This window comes from Melospiza georgiana, chromosome 6 (assembly GCF_028018845.1).
Source record: "Melospiza georgiana isolate bMelGeo1 chromosome 6, bMelGeo1.pri, whole genome shotgun sequence".
Lineage (NCBI taxonomy): Eukaryota > Metazoa > Chordata > Aves > Passeriformes > Passerellidae > Melospiza > Melospiza georgiana.
The window spans coordinates 5,908,493-5,927,629 of NC_080435.1; the positions used below are offsets into that span (position 1 = coordinate 5,908,493).

The following is a 19,137-nucleotide window of genomic DNA, read 5'->3' on the forward strand; positions in this document are numbered from 1 at the left end:
TTAATATATTCACCATCTTATGCATTACTTTCCTCTTCCTGTTCAGACCAGATCATTTGATGAAGATGCAAAGGAGAGCCGGGCAGCTGCTTTACGGGCTGCTAACAAATCCGGGACTGGATTTGGAGAGAGCTACAGTTTAGCAAACCCATCTATCCGAGCAGGAGAAGATATTCCACAGCCTACCATTTTCAATGGAAAACTGAAAGGTTATCAATTGAAAGGCATGAATTGGCTGGCCAACCTATATGAGCAGGTATATTAGTACATCTTGCAAATTTTTATAACTTCTGGGATTATTGAAGCCATTAAAGTTAGCCCAAAAATCGACTGTTTTTAAAAATAGACTGTGTATAGTTGATATTTAATGTATTTGGAAAAAAGAAAAGTACTAGGTAGGCCATGTACCAGTTCTTGATTATTCTTTGATTATTGAATCGAAGTTCTTGATTATTTAGTACATAACAGCTTTGAATTGGGCTTTGAGTTCAGTATTCTTTGTGTGGTTTATACAACTCTTTATCACTTAGATCATATGTGGAGGAGACTTTTCCTGCTTGGAGTTGCATACTGTTTCAAGCTTGGGTCAGCTGATAAGCTGCAGGCAGTCTTGTCCTTGTGAGTGTGCCCAGGTCACAATGGGATCATGAAGTGCAGAGAGGCCTAGGGGAAAAATAAGACTGAGAGATGAATGAAATATAGTTGAGATCAATTACCTCTCAGGAGCAGATGCAAGCGATGATAAAGTTTCAGAGTTGTTACAGTGGGGCTGTTCCCCCTCAGTTCAGTAGCAACTGTTTTACCAGTTCTTTGTAGTTTAAAAAGTAGTTAAGTGAAGGTGTTCATTTATGGATCTTTTGCAGGGCATCAATGGAATCCTGGCAGATGAAATGGGTCTGGGTAAAACAGTACAAAGTATTGCTCTCCTTGCACATCTGGCTGAGGTAGGTGGGTTTTACCTTGTTCCTGGGTGGTACGTTTGATAGAAGATGGATACTTTTCACATGTTGGAAATGAATTTTGAATTATAAAGCTTAAATGTCTTAAAGAGTATTTTATACATTGTTTCCACATGGAGCCATTGAAATAGTTACAAATATGAATGTTTGTCAATTTTTATTTATATAGAGTTTTCATTTATTCACAGAGTAAAATCTTCTCACTTGCACTGAGTGTAAAAGTCTCAGGAGAGAACATGCACATTTGATGGTTCACTGAGTTTTACAGATCAAAGTGCTCAGATTCTGAGCTTCATGGCAATTAGCATTAATTTCCATATTCCAGTGGGGTTTTGTAGGAAGCATGGCGATTCTTTTGTGCCAGGGCAGACAAACAAAACAGAATTAACAACAGGAGCTTACTTCTTAATGCAGAAATAGATACATTTATTTTAAAAATCACAGTCTTGATTGCAATCCAGTCACTTGCCCTAAATAGGAGATATCAATGAAGTGATACTAGAAGCAAAATTACTGCACTAGTGACCAAATTGTGTGCATTTCTTTATGTTACTGCTACTGTTGGCCAAAATACTGTAAAAGTGTGCAGAGCTGAAGGTTCCTGAGCTCATCTGCATAGAGAGAATAACAAGATAAGCTTGTCTTCCTGTGACACCGCACCTTGAGGTTTTTCTAAGGTTACACAGCACTTTGTTCTTCTGCCTCTCCCTTAGGAGGGCCAGCTTGTAACTGCTAATATATTAATGGATCAACTCAGTTATTTCCCAGAGAGCACTGTAATTTGTGATGTGGCAGAGCAAAGTTTTTCAATATGACCTCAAGTTCTTATCAAAACGACAGGGGCTGTTAGTAACATGCAGGTGGCAACTCTCAGATACAAAGGATTTTGTTCTGGGAAGAACTTTGCTGTTATGAAATAAGTTTTGGTTAAACATTAGATCTGCTCTGTTTGATTTTGTATCACCCTGCTGTGCTGGAAGAGTTTTGCTATTTTGCATACAGTTCCCTCTCGTGTAGTCACTGTCATTTAGTAGATTTAAAGCCATATCAAACTATCTCGTTATCACTTCACTTCAATTATTTTTTTAAATTTAATTTTTTATGTGTGTTTTCCAGAGAGAGAACATCTGGGGACCTTTTTTAATAATTTCACCTGCCTCTACTCTGAACAACTGGCACCAGGAGTTTGCCAGATTTGTACCTAAATTTAAGGTAATAAGGATGTCCAAGACATTTCTTTCTGTTTCCTTGAGAGCAAACCATTTTGTTCTCCTGAGTTCTGTATCATATCTGGGTGCTTACTGAATATGAAACTCTGTAATGGACCTTTTTCTGGTATTTTTTCCCATCATCCTGTTTTTTTTCTGAAGTGTTTAGTTATTTAGGGCTTGAAAATATTCTGACTTTAATCACATGGTTTTCATTTTGCATTGACTTGAAGACACCTTCTCAGTAAGGAACTGTAGTAGGTCAGCAAGTGGGTGTGTAATTGTAACAGGTGGGCCTGGCAGCAGAACCAAGAATTACATACCAAGTTTTATGTAATGTCTTTGGGGTTAAAGCTATGTTTTCAGTCATTCATGTGAATTTGAGTCATATAAAGATTGTGTGTGAACAAACGCTGAACAGATAACAGGGAAGTAAAATGTAGTTATTACAGAAAAATGGAACAACTATGGACATACAGTTAATAATCAAGGAAAAGCAGAGAAGTGAAGCACAAATAGATAAGAGCAAAAAGATTGAAAGAAAACATGGAGTTTTTCAGGTATATTGTGAATGTGAAAGCATAGTAAATAGAAATAGTAAACAGTAAATTAGAAAGCAAGGAACTATCCGTTACTGAAAAACAAGCTGCTTACCTGTCCCCCAGTGGAAACATTGGAGTGTTGCAAAGGAAAATTTGAAAAGAAATGTGTACTGCTAAGACAGTGCTGTAATTTCAGAATTCAGGATAGGCAAAAGTGTTAGAAGCTTGTAGTTACATCTGCAAAGAGAAACAGATAATAATTTAAGTATTTGGGTTGTTAACATAATAACTTTTGATATAAAGAAGTCTTGAGTTTTTTTTTTTGAAACATCAGATTTTCCTTTTTATAGAAAACAGTAGAAGACACCTAGTTGTGAGTAACCAGTAAAGCAGTAACATCAGGCTAATTGTTTGAATGTCTTGGCTACTTAAAAAAGTATGAGGAACAAACTTTGAATGTGTAACTATAAGTGATACTTGAATCTGGGGCAAGGCAAAATTAAAGGACTTTGCTTTTACCAAATAGCTTGCTTTGGAGACCCTGGTGAGACTGTACATTGGTTGTGGTGTTGTTTAGTTTGAGGTGTCTGTATGAAGAGAAGTTGTGCTAGAGCATAGTTAAATACTTTTTATTCCAGTGACTCCAATTTTGGAATAAATTGGCATTACTGAGCCTTTAAAGCAACTAAGAAATTCAACTGAAGAAATTCAAACACTTGTGTTATTGAGGAGGTATTCAAAAGAGAAGAAAAGCCAACACAACCTAAAAACGATCCATTCATGTCTTTTCATAGCCCAAAATAATAGGGGCTCTTGATTAAAAAACTTGAGAGCTGTTGGCCAATCTATCTGCTTTGTCTCACTTCTTTGATCTATTCATTGTATGGAATAGGCAAGCAACTGTTTATGCTTTCTCCTTCTCAGGAATGAAATACAGCAAATGTTTGAAAATTGCAGTCAGGATGCTTGTGAAAAGATAGTTTTCTCTTTTTTGACTTAAACACCAAACTGTTTATATCATTGTATAGCTGTTCTTTGGCATGCTGATCTTATTGCATGCTGATGTTTACCTCATCCATGGAACAAAATGTATTTTAAAAATAAGTTTTCTAAACTTACTGTCACATGTTTATAACTTCAGTCAATCTTTTTTTCAACCAGTTTTGTTTCTTCCTCTAATCATACAGAAGTGTGCAGTCAGTTCTGCTTGTAGTAAATCACAGTGAATTTATGTCCCTGGCAGAATATGTAAACAAAAAGACAAATCACTTTTTAGGCAGTCTGGTTGTTTTACAAACAGAACAGTAGGAAGAGTATTCAATTAAAGGCTTTTGGAACTTGTCAGTTGAAGTTGTAAGACTTTTCACCACCTCAGCAAGCAGCATTCTTCCTCCCTCCCAAACCTCCCAGTCTTAGCTGACTGTAAGTCTTTCCACCAGGCAGGAGATGGCAGTACAGTGTTATTAACTAGTGGCAGGATTCAGTGCTGTGCAAAGGTCTGAGTAACAGTTTTGAACTGCAGATAGTTTAAAGGCTTTCTCTGGCAGTAGTGGTTGATTTTAAAATTCTTATATTAAATATATTCATGCCAGACATTTTAACTTCATCTCAGCTCTTTGGGGTCAGTTCTGAAATGGAAAACCAACAGGACCATGGAGGTTGTTAAACAGGCAACAAGTCTTCTAGTCCTCTAGCTTTAACTATAGCAGTTGAGTGCAGACCTCATTCTGCCATAAGCAAAGTATCAATTTTTGGGAAAAAAAACTGACTAGAAGGTTTGTGCTAAATGCTAATGGACATTTTTAGATTCTCATCATAGCTTGATCAGGCCAAGTTTCTTGATGCCTTCTCCTGGAATGCTCTTTTTATTAAGGTAAATTATTTTTAAATGCTTTCTGATTTTTCTCGATGGTAAAAAGATAATTTCCCTTTTTGTTGTTTTGGAGAAAGAAGTATGTCATTTTGTAGACTACAGACTATAAAATTCCAGAGCTGGTGTCATTATTTGAAAATAATGTCTTTCTGATTTTTTTACTTTTTCAGGTGCTACCTTATTGGGGAAATCCCCATGACAGAAAGGTGATCAGAAAGTTCTGGAGTCAGGTAATGCCAGCATGAATGTGTACTTTGACTGTTTTTCTCTGTGCACAGTAAACCAGAAACTGTTGCTACATGTCACCAAATGAAGCTAGTGGTGTGGATGCAGAGTTTCTTAATTCCTGGAGTAACATTTTCATTAAGATAATGAGGTGGAAGACTTCTCTTGTGCTGAAAAGCAATACCATACAGGGCAATTGAATGTGGCATGGGGTTCAGATGGAGAACTAGAGCTCTGTTCTTCATCTGGAAGTTTCAGTGTCAAGGACTGTTTTTCTGTTTGAGTAACCTAGCTTGGGATATCCCAATGCAGAATCCCTGCAGTTTTGTCAAGATTGTTCCTTATTTAACAACAGCATTTTGTAGGGGTCAGTACCCAGGTCTTGTCTTGCCTTGCACATTAAGAAAGGTCTGAATTTGTTCAAGGGCTGAAGTCCAGGTCCACTAGTTGAGTAACTGTGATATAATTAATTTTACAAGTCAGCTGTGAAAAATACAATAGTAATGAGAAGATTGTAAAACAGAAGTCAGAAATTACAGTGAACTCTTGACAATGTACCTACGTTATGTGGACATTTGTTTCTCCTTTTGTGGTTGTAGAAGACACTGTATACTCAGGATGCTCCTTTCCACGTGGTAATTACCAGTTACCAGCTGGTAGTGCAGGATGTGAAGTATTTCCAGCGAGTGAAGTGGCAGTATATGGTGCTGGATGAAGCACAAGCACTCAAGAGTAGCTCCAGGTAATAAACTAACTGAAAGCAAAATCTTTTCTGTGTATCAGACTCTTGGAGGAGTATCAAGAAAGCATCAAGAGAACATAAATTAATAGAAGTTAAAATTGAAACACATTAGACCCCTTAAGTATCTAACCCAGTTAAATATCTGTATAACTCTCTGACACAGGATAGATTTATTAGGTTTTTTGCATTTAGATTTTCCAAATACGTAAAATGTAATTAAAAGGTAGCTCTGGAGCAGGAACTTGTATGGAGCACAGGACAGTTAAACAAAACAGTGTGAAATGCTGTTCACTTTCCCTCCTGACTACTCACATAATTCTGCCTAGTGAATAGTCTGTAGTCCTTAGCTTATATTGCTTATATTGGCTCCATTAAATGCATTATTTTGATTCCTTATTCAGTGGCACTTCCAGACATGAATGAAGGTCAGAACCCCATGAGTACTGTTGGCTGCAGTAAAGCCCAGTCTGTGTTATGAGACTCTATGCCAGAAAATTTTCTGTTTGTTTTCAAGTAATAGATTTGTCTGTCTTTATTTCTGTAATTGCTCTCCCATAACCTTTGTTCAAGTTGCAGTAAGTTGAGGACTACTTTAGATGCAGGCTGATTCTGACCAAAGTTTGTTTCTTCAGCATTCTTGGGAAACCACCCCTCAAAGATTATTTTAATGTATAGCTCAGCACACTGTCACAGTAGCCTATAAGCTTCCTCCTGTAAAGTATGAAAAATACGTGACATTCTGATTCAAACTACCTGTTTCTTTTGGAAAGTTATTATTCTGATCATGAGACTTTATTAATAAGCATTTATTTTAAAAATGAGTAAAAAAGATATTTAGAAAAATATAATAAATTACACACTTTTATTTTTTTTTAATTGGAAAAAGGTTATTTTTTCCTGTAGTTGTCTTTTGAAAGACTGGGGAACAGCTGTAATAGTTTTGTCCAGTGGCTTCCAAAGATCATTTGGGAAACTCACTGGAAACAATTTGCCTTAAAATACCTTATGTTTCATATCATTCTACAGTTTTCTCTATAAATGATTTTTCTTGCTTTTATTCATCAGTGTTCGTTGGAAGATCCTACTACAGTTCCAGTGCCGAAACAGATTGTTGTTGACTGGTACCCCAATCCAGAACACAATGGCTGAGGTATTTGGGAGCTCAAAAGAGTGGATTTTTTCTTTGTAACAATAATACACACTAAACATATGTAAACAGTTGAGAAATCTGTTGTATTTTTGTGGTTGAGGGATCATGCTTGTAGCAAACCACTGACAGACAAACATGGGATCAGCCCTGGGAGGGAAAAATATGGAAACTTGCCACTAAAGATATTTGAAGTAAAACTTAGATTAGATGAAATCTAATTCTGGTGACTTTTCCTTTTGTTGGCTGCACTAGTTAGAATGTGTTTGTCACTGCTTTCTAATGGGATTCTGTTAAGTTGGCATTGGTCTGTCTGTGGCATTGTGGGGGGAGGCAGGAAGAGAATGCAGCTGGTGTTTTGTTTAATTTTGCCATGTCTCATGATCTAGTGAAGTCATTTTGCTTATGAAGAGCTGCAAGATTTTGGGATCCCCAATTACCTTATCCACAGTAGGATGACTTTTGCTAATCTGGTGTTTTCTCCTCTCCTTTTAGCTGTGGGCCCTGCTGCATTTTATCATGCCAACACTGTTTGATTCCCATGAAGAGTTCAATGAGTGGTTTTCTAAGGACATAGAGAGCCATGCAGAGAACAAATCTGCTATTGATGAGAGTGAGTGCAGTGTGTAACTATTATGATTTTTATATTAAGAATCTGTTGCCTTTTTGAACTAAAAATGGCTAAATTTTCTATGAGATGTGGCATCTAAAGCAGAGGATGCATAATGGGATTGGAGATGCATAATTACTGGATTGCTGTTGATAGTTTATGTTAAAATTTCTGTATCTGGCTGTAATATAGCATGTGTAATGAATAGAAAAAAACAGTGTAGCACAGCACTCATTTGAAAAAGAAAAATCAACAGAGAAAATATCAACTCTGTGCGGTAAGAACTCACATGGGGGAAATGGCTGAGCAGTTAGGGACTTAATTTGTCGTAAAACACTATATAATTTTCCTTTCTGACTAGGTAATTGTTCTTTCTTTCCCCTTCCCTTTATTTCAGACCAGCTATCCCGCTTGCATATGATCCTGAAGCCATTCATGTTGAGAAGAATCAAGAAGGATGTGGAAAATGAACTGTCAGATAAGGTGAGAAAAAGTATTTCTCTGGAATGGGTATTACAGCTCTATTGTCATAGCTCTGTTCTCTGATCTGGTTCTTGCAAACTTGTTTGTCCGTCTGCATACCTGAAATCTGACTGTAGACTTCTCTTCAACCTTCACTTTCTTGCACCTCATCCCAGCAATGTCATTAGATGTGAATGTAACTGAAGAACTTCTAATTAATAAACGTTTTTCTTAGGAAAGTATTTTGTTACCTGTTAGAAATGAAATATCTTCAGTCCTGGTTAAGTTGACAGAAGTATCCCTAATGGCTGTGAAGGAGATTAATACATCAATTACTGGGTAATAAACATTTCCAGTTGCCTTTGTGAAGGATTTGGCATGGATTTAGGATTATTTTTTTTGCTTGCCTGTACAGAGAAATGCATAGTGGCAGCATCATGCTCTTTTCTCTTGCCAGTCTCTTAATTTCACCTGGATATTAGCAATACTAGATGATCCTGTGGTCAACAGGTTGAGAGACATTGGCTGAGAGACATCTGGTTTGTTCTGATGAGCTTAATTATTTCAGTGGCCTTCCCACAGACACTGTTGTTGTGCGATGCACGGTCGCTGCTGTGGGTCCTGGCACTCCTTAGCATGGGTCTGAGTGGGGAGCTGTAGGATGGCAGAATTGAGGTCAGATTTTAAACTGATCAGCTGCAGGTGTGATGTCAGCTTCTTAAGAATCCATCTGTTTACTCAGTTGTGTTCATGTACTTTTAAAGGTCTGTCTCCCACATCATTACACAAGCCTTCCAAAACACATCTGTCAGTCCAGTTCTTTCCAGGTTAGATCCTGAAATGCACATCTGAATGCAACTGCCTATAAATGTATTTTTTGATGAAGTTGTGTTTTCCTCAAGGTGTGTTTCAGCTCTATGTACACTAATGTTATCATCCTTCATTTTAGAGAAAGAAATGGCTAAATCTTCATTATCATTTTGCAGATTGAAATTCTTATGTACTGCCAGCAGACAAGTCGACAGAAGCTCTTGTACCAAGCTCTGAAAAACAAAATCTCTATTGATGACCTCTTGCAGTCATCAATGGGCACTACTCAGCAAGCACAGACCACCACTAGTAGTCTCATGAATCTAGTCATGCAATTTAGGAAGGTAAGGCTATTTTAAATAATAATTTTTGAAAAGTATGATCATTGGTTAGCACCAAACTAAGATGTGGCTTCTAGAAAACACCGTATTGAAAAAAATCTGGCATAGGCAAGCAAATTGGCATGCAATTCAGTTGTGTTTCAGATGCAGTGTAGCATTGATGTTGGGTGAAGAAGGGTTTTAGCTCTATGATGCATGCATTTGCTAACTGATTTGGTTACAAAGGTTGGTGTGGTTACAAAGGTTGCTTTGGCTGAAGGAAGCCATTCAGTTGGGAAGAAGAGGCAGTAGCTGTTACATGAATAGCAAAAGGTCTGATGCCATATTCAGAGCAGATACACTAAAATAACCATGCAATATTAAGCAATACTAAAGTTTCAGTGATCATTGGTCATGGTTGATTTGGGATGTAGATGCTGCACTGGACTAAGTTAATTCCTCCCAGCTTTTGACATGCTCTCTGTCTTACAGGTGTGCAATCACCCAGAGCTGTTTGAGCGACAAGAAACTTGGTCTCCATTTCACATCTCCCTAAAGCCATACCAGATTTCCAAGTTCCTCTACCGTCATGGACAGATCAGGGTCTTCAACCACTCACGGGACAGGCAAGCCTATTCCACTTCCTATCCAGTTTAGCATATTTAGTATTATTACTTACACTTATTTTTATAAATGCTAATTAGCTCCCTTACCTGGTGTACTTAAGTGATGTTGGCTGAGCAGTCCATTTCCTTTTAGTCATTCAGCTGTTAAACATCTGATATAGGTGCTCTTTCTTGGTGGAATTCTAATCACAGAATATCCCTTTGATTGTGTAAGAAAGCCAGGAAAAGGAATTTAGAGTTGTTGCTGATGATGTGTAGTAGAATTGAGCTTCAAGAGATCCTTGAAATAACAAAAAGCCCCACCTGATTTCCCTTTAGTGAGTTTTCTCATGCCAGGAAACTGTCAGTATCTGTCTGTTGCAACATGGTATAACATGAGCATCTGCTAGTGCCTTGACAGCTTTTAATGCTCACCTTGGATGAGGAGAATCTGCCCAAGTGCAGTTTGCTATTTTCTCCAACCATGCCAGTTCTTGATTTTGTCTGCATTCAGTTACGAGAAGTGCTGAGAGAAGAGACAAGAGAGATGTGTATGAAGACAAGACCAGCTTTTCTAGAAACATACAGTGCAGTTCCAGCACAACAATGGTGTGTCTCAGTGTCAAATAAACAGCAGTGCATGTGGACTGATGGCACTTTCCTTCTACTGCTGTCCAGTTCCAGATATTCAGAGCACTAAAATACTTACCACAGTATTTTATGAGGAAGTGATTGTGTGATTGAACATGTTATGTGTTAGCACCTTCTTATTGATGTTGTTTGGTTTTGTTCCTTTAATTTTCAGGTGGTTACGGGTTTTACTTTCACCATTTGCACCAGACCACATCCAGCAGTCTCTCTTCCACAGGAAGGGTAGGTTTTCAGTCTTGGGAAGCAAGTTGGATTTTAATATGCCTTCTTCTTCAGGGGGAAGGACTGAGAGGCCAGATTAATTAGTTCTCTGAGATAATATGATAAGAACTTACTCGAATTTTTGTTTGTGTTTGTACGTACATTTAATTTGCTCAGAGAGGAAACAATGGAAAGCAGCTGGAATAATCTGTTGGATAACTTGTCATTTAGTTACTGCTTAATCCTAGTGCAGTATCCTAATTCAGTCTGTCTTGTTTTAACTTGCTTCAATAGATTAGTGCTGCCTTTTTAATCTAATGTGAATTTTTCATAGATTTAATTCTAAGAAATCTTGGATTCATTTCAGTACTTTCTGTGTTGTATCTTAAACTGCCAACTTACTTTCAGCTAGAAACTAGATGAGATGCAAGTGACCCAGAATCTATCAATGAGCAAAAAAACCAGAAAAGCTGCTGGTATTGGCAGATACAACTTATTATAGATGATTGGGTATTTTTCCTACAAGACCTAATTAGATCATTAACTACTGAGATGGGAAAATCTTCAGAAGTATAAAGCAGGAGAGATACTGGCTGCATTACTATGCTGAAATCTGTTAGTGTGGACCTCTTCAGCTGGTATTGGGGCTGTGCAGTGCACAGGGGTGGGCCTGCAAGGCTTTTCTCTACCAACACCTGCAGCTCCTTCTAACCCATTTGACTTCCTGGGTGAGAGGGAGCGTGTGAGACAGGCATCCTGAGGTATGCATGTTCTGGAAGATATTTGTTCAAATTTGCAAATATTCACACTGCCTGTTGATTCTTAATAAGTGAAACAAATGTCCACTGCACTTGGGCCTAGCATGTATTCCTCTTTCTTGGTAAGAGCCCTTCTCTTGCCCACACTGCAAAATGAACTGGAGCATGGAGTCTGGCAACAGAGATTCAAACCGAACTTTCTAAAAGATCTAGGTTAAGTATTTCTAAGATATGTAGGTTAAATTAAGATCTCCTGTTTACTCACCTAGATTTGTCATGTATCACAGAATGTGTATCCTAAATGGATGAAGTAAATTTAGTTTTCAGCTGTGAGTGTCTGTGAAATGTGTTGGCCTAACTTCAGTATTTCTGTGACCTAGGCATCAATGAAGAAAGCTGTTTTTCTTTCCTCCGGTTTATTGATGTCTCTCCAGCAGAAATGGCAAACCTTATGAATCAGGGACACTTAGCCAGGTGAGGACAACTTTTTTTTCTCTCTTTTAGTAATTACAGGAAAAGTACAGATGATGTCAGTTATTCCTCTCTAAACCTGCATGCATTTTCTGTGCCTCCTAATATTATCATTTCTCTATCATTATCTAATACTAGAACAGCTTCTAGAGTGTTCCTCCAGGTATAGGGCACCATTATGCAATGCAGTTTTTATGCCCTGTCACAAGAAATCCTGTGTTACAAAGAGTTGACATTGTAAATACACAAGGTGGTCAAAGGGCAAAAGGAGAGTTTGCTTCAGGTCATGCTGCAGGTTACTGGTGTTATCAAGCACAAAATCCAGACTTTAGGAGGCCACTTCAGTGCAGTTCTTACCAGTTGCACTTCATGTTTTAAACACACGTGGAATAAGCTTGTGCTGTGGTAGTTGTTCTTCAGCCCTGAGCCATACTTTCCACATGTCTTGTTATTAATATGGAATGTCATTCTGAGGTATAGGCTTTGAACTGTGGATTTATATTATCTTGAAAGAGAGGTGATCTTTTAAGTTATAGTGTAGTCTGAAAGGACTCTGAGTCAGGTTAATAGGGACTGTAATAAATTTTAGACTGAAAGTAAATCTTTATTATTAAATAGAGATGTTCCACTTTAGGGCTTTTTAAGTGTAATATTTTTTTGTTCTGGTTATTTTGAATTACTGTTTCTTGACTGCACCTCAGTAACATAATTCAGATTTCTCTTGATGTGTCTCAGTGGTATTTGTGATAAATTGTGCATTCATTACACATGTTGGTATGAATAATTTATATGTAATTTACAGAAAAGTCGATGCAATTTTAAATAGCAATGGCTAAGTGGGGCTTCACCATTTTCTATTAAGTGCTTCAAAGTATATCCTGATTTAATCACTTAGATTCAGTTAAACCACCTTGGAAAAAATTGAAATAAGAAAAAATTTGAAGATGTCTAGCAGAAATTATTTTCTTTAAGGCAAGATGCTGTAGGTCTGATATTCTGACAAAAACTGCATTTCTATCAAAAAAAGTTATGCTGCAAATATATTCAAGCCTTTCTTTCACAAAGCAGTGAATAAATGCATCTCCTCTGGTTTTTTTTTCAGATGGTTAGCTCTTTTCCTGTCTCTGAAAGCATCCTACAGGCTCCATCACATGCGCTCCTGGATGGAGACTGAAGAGGACAAAGAGCAGGGGTCATGTTTTCTGAGGAACAGGGATTTCTTGCTTGATGTAAATTTCCCACTGTCTTTCCCTAACTTGCACAGCTGCACTTTGCTGCAGGTAAGCAAAATTTCTGTGATCTGGGGACAGTAGCAAATCCTCGAAGAGTGAGAAACGATGAAAACCATTCTGTCCTTATGAAACAGGGAAAACAGACTTGATAACGGGATGATGATACTGTCTGCTTTTTTAGATGCAGTTAAGAGACTTTAGAGTGCAGAACAGAAAAATAGTTTAACCCATCTCCTTCACATGTGGCATTACATTTCAAAACTTGCTATAATGAATGAATCAGTTGACTTAGAAAACTTCAAAATATTACTGGAGCGTTATAAGTAGATAAAATAGCAGCAGAACTAAACTCATTATTTGTTAGGGATAGACTATATGTAAGCTTAGGAGTTTCATAATGTTTTTTATATGCAAAATTGTCATTTTCTGGCTGAAACTGCTCTTCTCTTGTCCAATTCAATACATTGTTGCAGTAGCTGGGGAAAACAGAGACCAGCCTGACAGTGTAGCTGGTGAACAAGCATTTTCAGTGCTGTATTTCTACTCTGAAATTTGCTTCTGCTACTGTCTGGTACATCCATATGTATTCAAATTACTGTGTAATGCAAGATCATTTTGTTAGTCTTTGGCCTAGGGTATGTGTGAAGATTTTGCCTTTTTATGACTAAATTGCAGTTGATTTCCTGAGTTAGATTAAGGCTCCATTGATTCAGTTCACTGGGAAATAAGTTCACAGAAGTGCTAACGTGGAGTCAGGATAACATCTTGGGCAGTTAGCAGATATGCTGTAAAAAAAAAAAAAATCATTTCTGAAACAGTGAGATTGTGCCAAATTTCTCAAGGGAATATTGCTTCTGCTCATGAGTCTGGAAGGGGAAAGGAGATAGCCAGAATTCAATTGAATATTGTGTAGAGGAAGTTGAAATTGAAGACACATAAGCAGTAGGAAACCAACCTTGGACTTGGTGTCATGTTTTGCAGCGTTGACAGCAAAGCCAACAAAATGAGTTCTCCTAGTTATCAAACAAAGAGCCAGCCAAGTGAATGTGTGCCTGTTAACTCTGGCTGTGCTGGTATTTCAGTAGTCTGTGTTTCCATGCCTAGCTTGGTAAAATCTCTATGCTATATGAATTTGCTTTCAGTTAGTTTTTCTGAGATTACAGTCTGCTCTTTCTGTAGTGCCTGCAGTGCTTATCTCTGAGACTGTAGTGTAGCTCTGTCCTCTTGTTTGCACGGTTAAGGAGAATTTGTGTGTTGGCAGTAAAGAAGACGGTATTAGAATTGAGAAGGTAGCATTCATTTTTACATATGTAGAACAAGTCCTTACATAGCCCTTGGTTTGGTGTGTATGAATATCAAAATGAAAATCATTAGATTTTCTGAAGGACAGAAGATGGATTAAGATTTTAGACTTTAAATGTAAAATGTGGAATATGTATGTGTAAGTTTTAATATTAATGATTAAATTTACAGGATAGGCTACAGACCCACCTATACCACAGTCTAGCAAGGATTAAACATTACTTTGGTTTCTCCAGATAATTTCTATTCTTTGAGGATGTCAGTACTTGTGTCCTAAGGGTTCCCAGGGCTGTTGGCTGTATGTAACTAATGACTGTTGCAACTAATAAGTTCAGTATAGAAAAAAGCCAGCTGAGGAGCAGAGTTCACCAGTGGGTACAATACAGTGCATTTGTGATAACCCCAGTGTGAATCTAAAGGAAGAATAGCCCTGCAGTTATGACAGATACTTTAAAGCTGTTTTCCAGCCTTCCTATTAGACAAATTACCACCTGAAGTCAATTTAAAATAAGCTATATTTACAGAATTTTAATTGCAGAGCTTTTGTTTAGAACACCCTAAAAAAAAGGAAAGGGTGGTTGGGGAGTGCAAAACCTAAAGGAGAGTTGAAAATCAAGCTTCCCTTTACGTGCCTGTCATTTAGCACTGCACATTATTGTGAGTGAAATGAACTAACTTTTTCCTTAGCCCAGACTGGAGAAGCTTTCAGTGTAACATTCCCCAGGGCTTCCTCTTGGGCTTCATAAGATAGTAACATGTAGGGAATGAGAAGGGTGAGAAAAGAGGAAAAAGGAAATGGTAAAATCTGGAAAGCTTTTTCTTAACTGCTCAGATCAGCATTTCCGATGTAAGAGACAAAGTATGAAAATAAGTCAATAGAAAAAGAGACACATTTATTTTTAATGGATATTTCTGAAATTGAAGTAGCATCTGTCTAAAGATACGTTTAATCATGTAAATGCAGAAATTGCTTGCAGAGTGTGTGTGAGGTCTCTTGATTGCCCCTGCTCAACACCTCCACATGATATGTATTCATTTGTATGCATTGAATTAAATGAATATAAAATCTGCTCTGTTTACATGAACCCTTCCCTCCTTTCCTTTTGTAATTTTATTTCTATTAAAAATGTAGGAGTGTTAATGGGCTTAAGATGTTGGTAGCAACCACCCATATTTATGTGCAGCTTTATTTGCAATATAGGAGACCCTCTTTCAACTTAGTTTGCAGTGCATAGTTGTACATGTGGGGCTTTTAGCAGTCTTCCTCTTGGGTTTTTTGCTTTGTTGTTCTAAAGTATGTGAGCCATTTCAGAGCTGTGGCTGTGTTCAGTCCTGTAATTTTACCCAGTCTTTTCCATGTATGTGGTTGATGGGAAGCTGATGGGTTTCCACTGTCCCTGTTATATCTGGTGACTGCTCCATTCATGAATACTTAACAGCTGCATATGTCAGAATTCAGAGGGATGTTTCTTATATGACCTGTTCATAGTTTGTACACAGGAATCTAGCACTCAAAGCAGATTAATGCCCAGGTACAAATATTTTTCTCTTATTTTGAGTACCTTCTTGATGCTTTATTTGTTTCCTCCTAGGTACTTAAATTGCCATAAAGTCATCTTAAATGGGTCTTTGATATTGTTTTCCAAAAGAGAATTAAGTAACAAACTTGCATAGGTTTGGAATTACAGTTTGTTAACTTCCTCTCTATCCATTTCTTGTATTCTGACTTTCCAGGAAATAATTACCAAATGCCTCTATTGACCAGGGTCACAATCAGCATGTCAGTGCTTGCTGTCATAAGACTTACTGGAAAGCTCTTGTGACTGCCTGCAATGATGATTTTTCTTCATAAAATCAGCTGTACTCCCAGTGTGGTGTCCAGGGGTGGGGAAGAGAGAGGCTTTGAGCTAAAGCAGCTGTTCATTCTTTCCCCTCTGACTCTTGCTGTCCTTTCTTTACTCTCAGCTCTGGAACCCTATGTCTGCTGATGCAGGCATACCCCAACACATCTGGTATGAGCCAACTGCAGAAAACCTTGTATTTTCATGGCTGTTGAATTTTTTGTTTGCTCAGATGTGTAGCCAAAGAGGCTTCTGGAGAGGAGACAAAATTAGCATAGGAAGTGGCACAAATATGGGAAAGGACTTGCCCTTTTTAGCAGCAGAGTTGGTGCTCTGTTGCCACTGTTTCTGTTCTCAGATGAGTAAGCCAGCATTCATATCCATTGTCCACAGGCATGTATTTCCAGCCCTGTGATTCCCACACTGTTGTTTCAGCACGTGGCCAGTTTTACCAGGTGGTGAAGCATGTCACAATACTCACTTGGAGCAGAGGGGCAAGGGTTTGTTTTCATCTTGATCAGCATCTTAATGAATACAAACAGCTAGGCCAACAAGAAGGGGCTCTGTGAGGACCGGAGAAAACATGTGAAGCAGTTGTTGCTTAAGCCAGCATTACTGGTTAAGAATTGTCAGCTGAGTAAGAGCCTGGTTTTGGGATCACTTCACATTATCCAGTGTGGGCCAAGCTTTGACCTGTACTTTTTAGCTCTGCTGAGTGTCATTGCAAGACTATTGTCAGCTTTCAGCTCTCAGCTTTCATATATAGAGAGGAAATGTTCAGTCAGAGTATGAACTTTATTTTTGCCAGCTCCAGCCCATGAGTCTCGCTGGCAGCAGCTGAAGGATGTGCTTAGGGGCTAGGATTGAGTGCAGGTAGTGCTGGCATGTATGTACAGTCAGACTGTTCTCCTCTCTTGTCAGCAGGTTCCAAATGATATGTGCTTGCCATCTGCATTCTTGCCCAGTGAATGGAAATGGAAGGGCCCAGAATGCATTATCCATAATAGACTCCTGCTGTGGGTGTTTTCTAGCATTTTTTGATACATAGAAATGCATATATCTAATGTATGACATGCTGTACAAGGTGTCTGCTTCTATCATGTATCTGGATGTTTGCAACTTCAAATACTGGGATTTCATAAAATTGGTAGGCTCTGTAAAGTAAAAGTAGCATGCCATTGATTTTGGTGCATTAGGAACTGGGGCAGAAAAACAGCAAAACTTGAGATCCCATTTACCTTTTACTTGAATGAACGTAGGTGCTGGAATTGCCATTTACCACATCCTGTGATGCTATGGCAGTGAGAGGTATGCCTCTTAATGCTTCTAAAATTATTGCTAGTTTCCTATTGTGTGCAGAATAATGCTCTCTGCAAAATTCAATTTTAACTCAGAATAGATAAATGAATAGCTAGAAAACACCCTGATCAGACTTACTAGAATATTCCTGGACTGCCTTCATTAGAAAAGCTAGGGTCAAAAGTTCAAAGGCAGAAAAACTTGTTTCTGGTTCCAGCTGAGCATCAAGACAAGTGTTGATATGATCTATTCTGACTGCAAACATTTCTGGATTTGATTGTTCTGATAATTACACAAAGATTCTTCACGTATTCTCCACAGAAGCTGTGTAGAGTTTTCTTTATTCAAAGAGAAATACATATGGAATGTGCTTTGTCCGTATTCCTCATGAGTGGATACAAGGTTTGAGAGTAGTATTTCTTCATAGATATTAACTTCTTCATTTTAATTTTGTTTTCAGAACCTTGTGTTCAGCAGCCACTGCAAAGCAGTTACTGGCTATTCAGACCATGTCATATATAGAAGGAGATCAGCTACCTCATGTGTACGATGCTGCCAGGTGACTGAGCTACCGTCCTTCCTGTGCATAGCCAGTCCACGGGTAAGTCCCAGTTAAGTTGTAAATTATGTATTTTCTATTGTGTTTTAAGCCCTGGTAGAATTGTGTCTTAGGAACACAATGATATATTACTTTCTTTTGGTTGGGTAAAACTGTTGTGAGGATATCCTTTTGCTACAGTATTCAATAGTGGTTTTTCGTAGGGGAAGTGACTGTAATGTGTACTGAGGGGAAAAGGAAAGTTGTAAGATGCACCCAACAGGAGCTGTTCTAAGATTTCACTTTCTCTCCTAATACCTAAAGCAATTATAGAAGAGATATTAAAGTAAAATATTAATTGATAATCCAAGGGGGAGGTGTAGGTGTCATCACCACAGAATGAGGGGATTGTTTGGTCAACTCAGATGACAAAAGTGAGCTGGGAAGCAATGATTTTTTGAAAAGGGTGTTTGTTTTCTCTCTTACACTCTAGAGAGGAATCACCAAATTGCAGTATATGAGGATTGTTGAAGTTGGCATTTTCTAGGTCTTTTGGATGTTTAGTGCTTCTGCATGGGGTTCTCTGTCATCTGTTAAATTAAATTTGAAATTCTTTTGGTGGAAGTTTCCTGGCTGACACAAGAGACCTTCATTAGGTCTATGGCTATTGCATTCCATGTTGCTGGATCTTGACAAAACTGGACAAAATACAATTTTATTACCAGACCATCCAGATGTTATATTCTTAGTCACTGTTGAAGTTATTGCTGTAGGCCTCATAAAATGATGTGCAGTTATACTTTTACATTTGGAGAAGGGTGGATGGCAAGCTGGACCTCACACAAGCAAGCTCATTACCTATCTGCTGCTGCTCAAGCTGAGTTTATCTGTGTCAGCAGCTCAAGGGCTGGGAATCCAGCTGAACTGCTCAAAGCCACATGTCACCTCTCTGTTAAAATGTATGGCCTTACTGGAGAACAAGAGGTTATTCTTAGAGTAAATTGTGAAAGCCACCTCACCTTCAGATTCCTTTGATTTGTCCCTCTTTGTACCTAAATTTGCATCATGGATGAAGAATATGTTGAATTGCTCCCCTACTGCTGAAAGGGTGGAGAGGAGCTTAGAAGGCTACAAATTAAGGGAAAGGGGAAAAGAAATTGTATCTGAGTTTATTCTAGTGAAAAAAAGTTATTTGTTTTGGTTTGGCTGGTGTACAAAAATGATGAAGTGTAGACATGGCTTTTTGTTTTAGGAGCACAAAGATTTAATTTTATGCTTGTTAGAAACTTTTGGAAAGAGTGTAGAAGACCTGAAAGAGAGGAAGGAGCACATATGTTCCCA

The 19,137-nt window shown here is 38.0% G+C and overlaps 1 protein-coding gene across 2 annotated transcripts in view; it reads left to right on the forward strand.

The window, feature by feature from the left end:
• Positions 1–19,137, forward strand: part of INO80 (INO80 complex ATPase subunit) — a 61,801-nt gene that overhangs the window by 18,396 nt on the left and 24,268 nt on the right. For both annotated transcript variants that reach the window (XM_058026175.1, XM_058026176.1), the window contains 14 exons: positions 47–256; positions 864–944; positions 2,076–2,171; positions 4,753–4,812; positions 5,407–5,549; positions 6,615–6,699; positions 7,192–7,309; positions 7,704–7,789; positions 8,755–8,922; positions 9,391–9,524; positions 10,309–10,376; positions 11,494–11,587; positions 12,687–12,864; positions 17,719–17,859. In XM_058026175.1, coding sequence (XP_057882158.1) covers positions 47–256; positions 864–944; positions 2,076–2,171; positions 4,753–4,812; positions 5,407–5,549; positions 6,615–6,699; positions 7,192–7,309; positions 7,704–7,789; positions 8,755–8,922; positions 9,391–9,524; positions 10,309–10,376; positions 11,494–11,587; positions 12,687–12,864; positions 17,719–17,859 — 1,662 coding nt within the window. The remainder of the gene's footprint in view (positions 1–46; positions 257–863; positions 945–2,075; positions 2,172–4,752; positions 4,813–5,406; positions 5,550–6,614; positions 6,700–7,191; positions 7,310–7,703; positions 7,790–8,754; positions 8,923–9,390; positions 9,525–10,308; positions 10,377–11,493; positions 11,588–12,686; positions 12,865–17,718; positions 17,860–19,137) is intronic.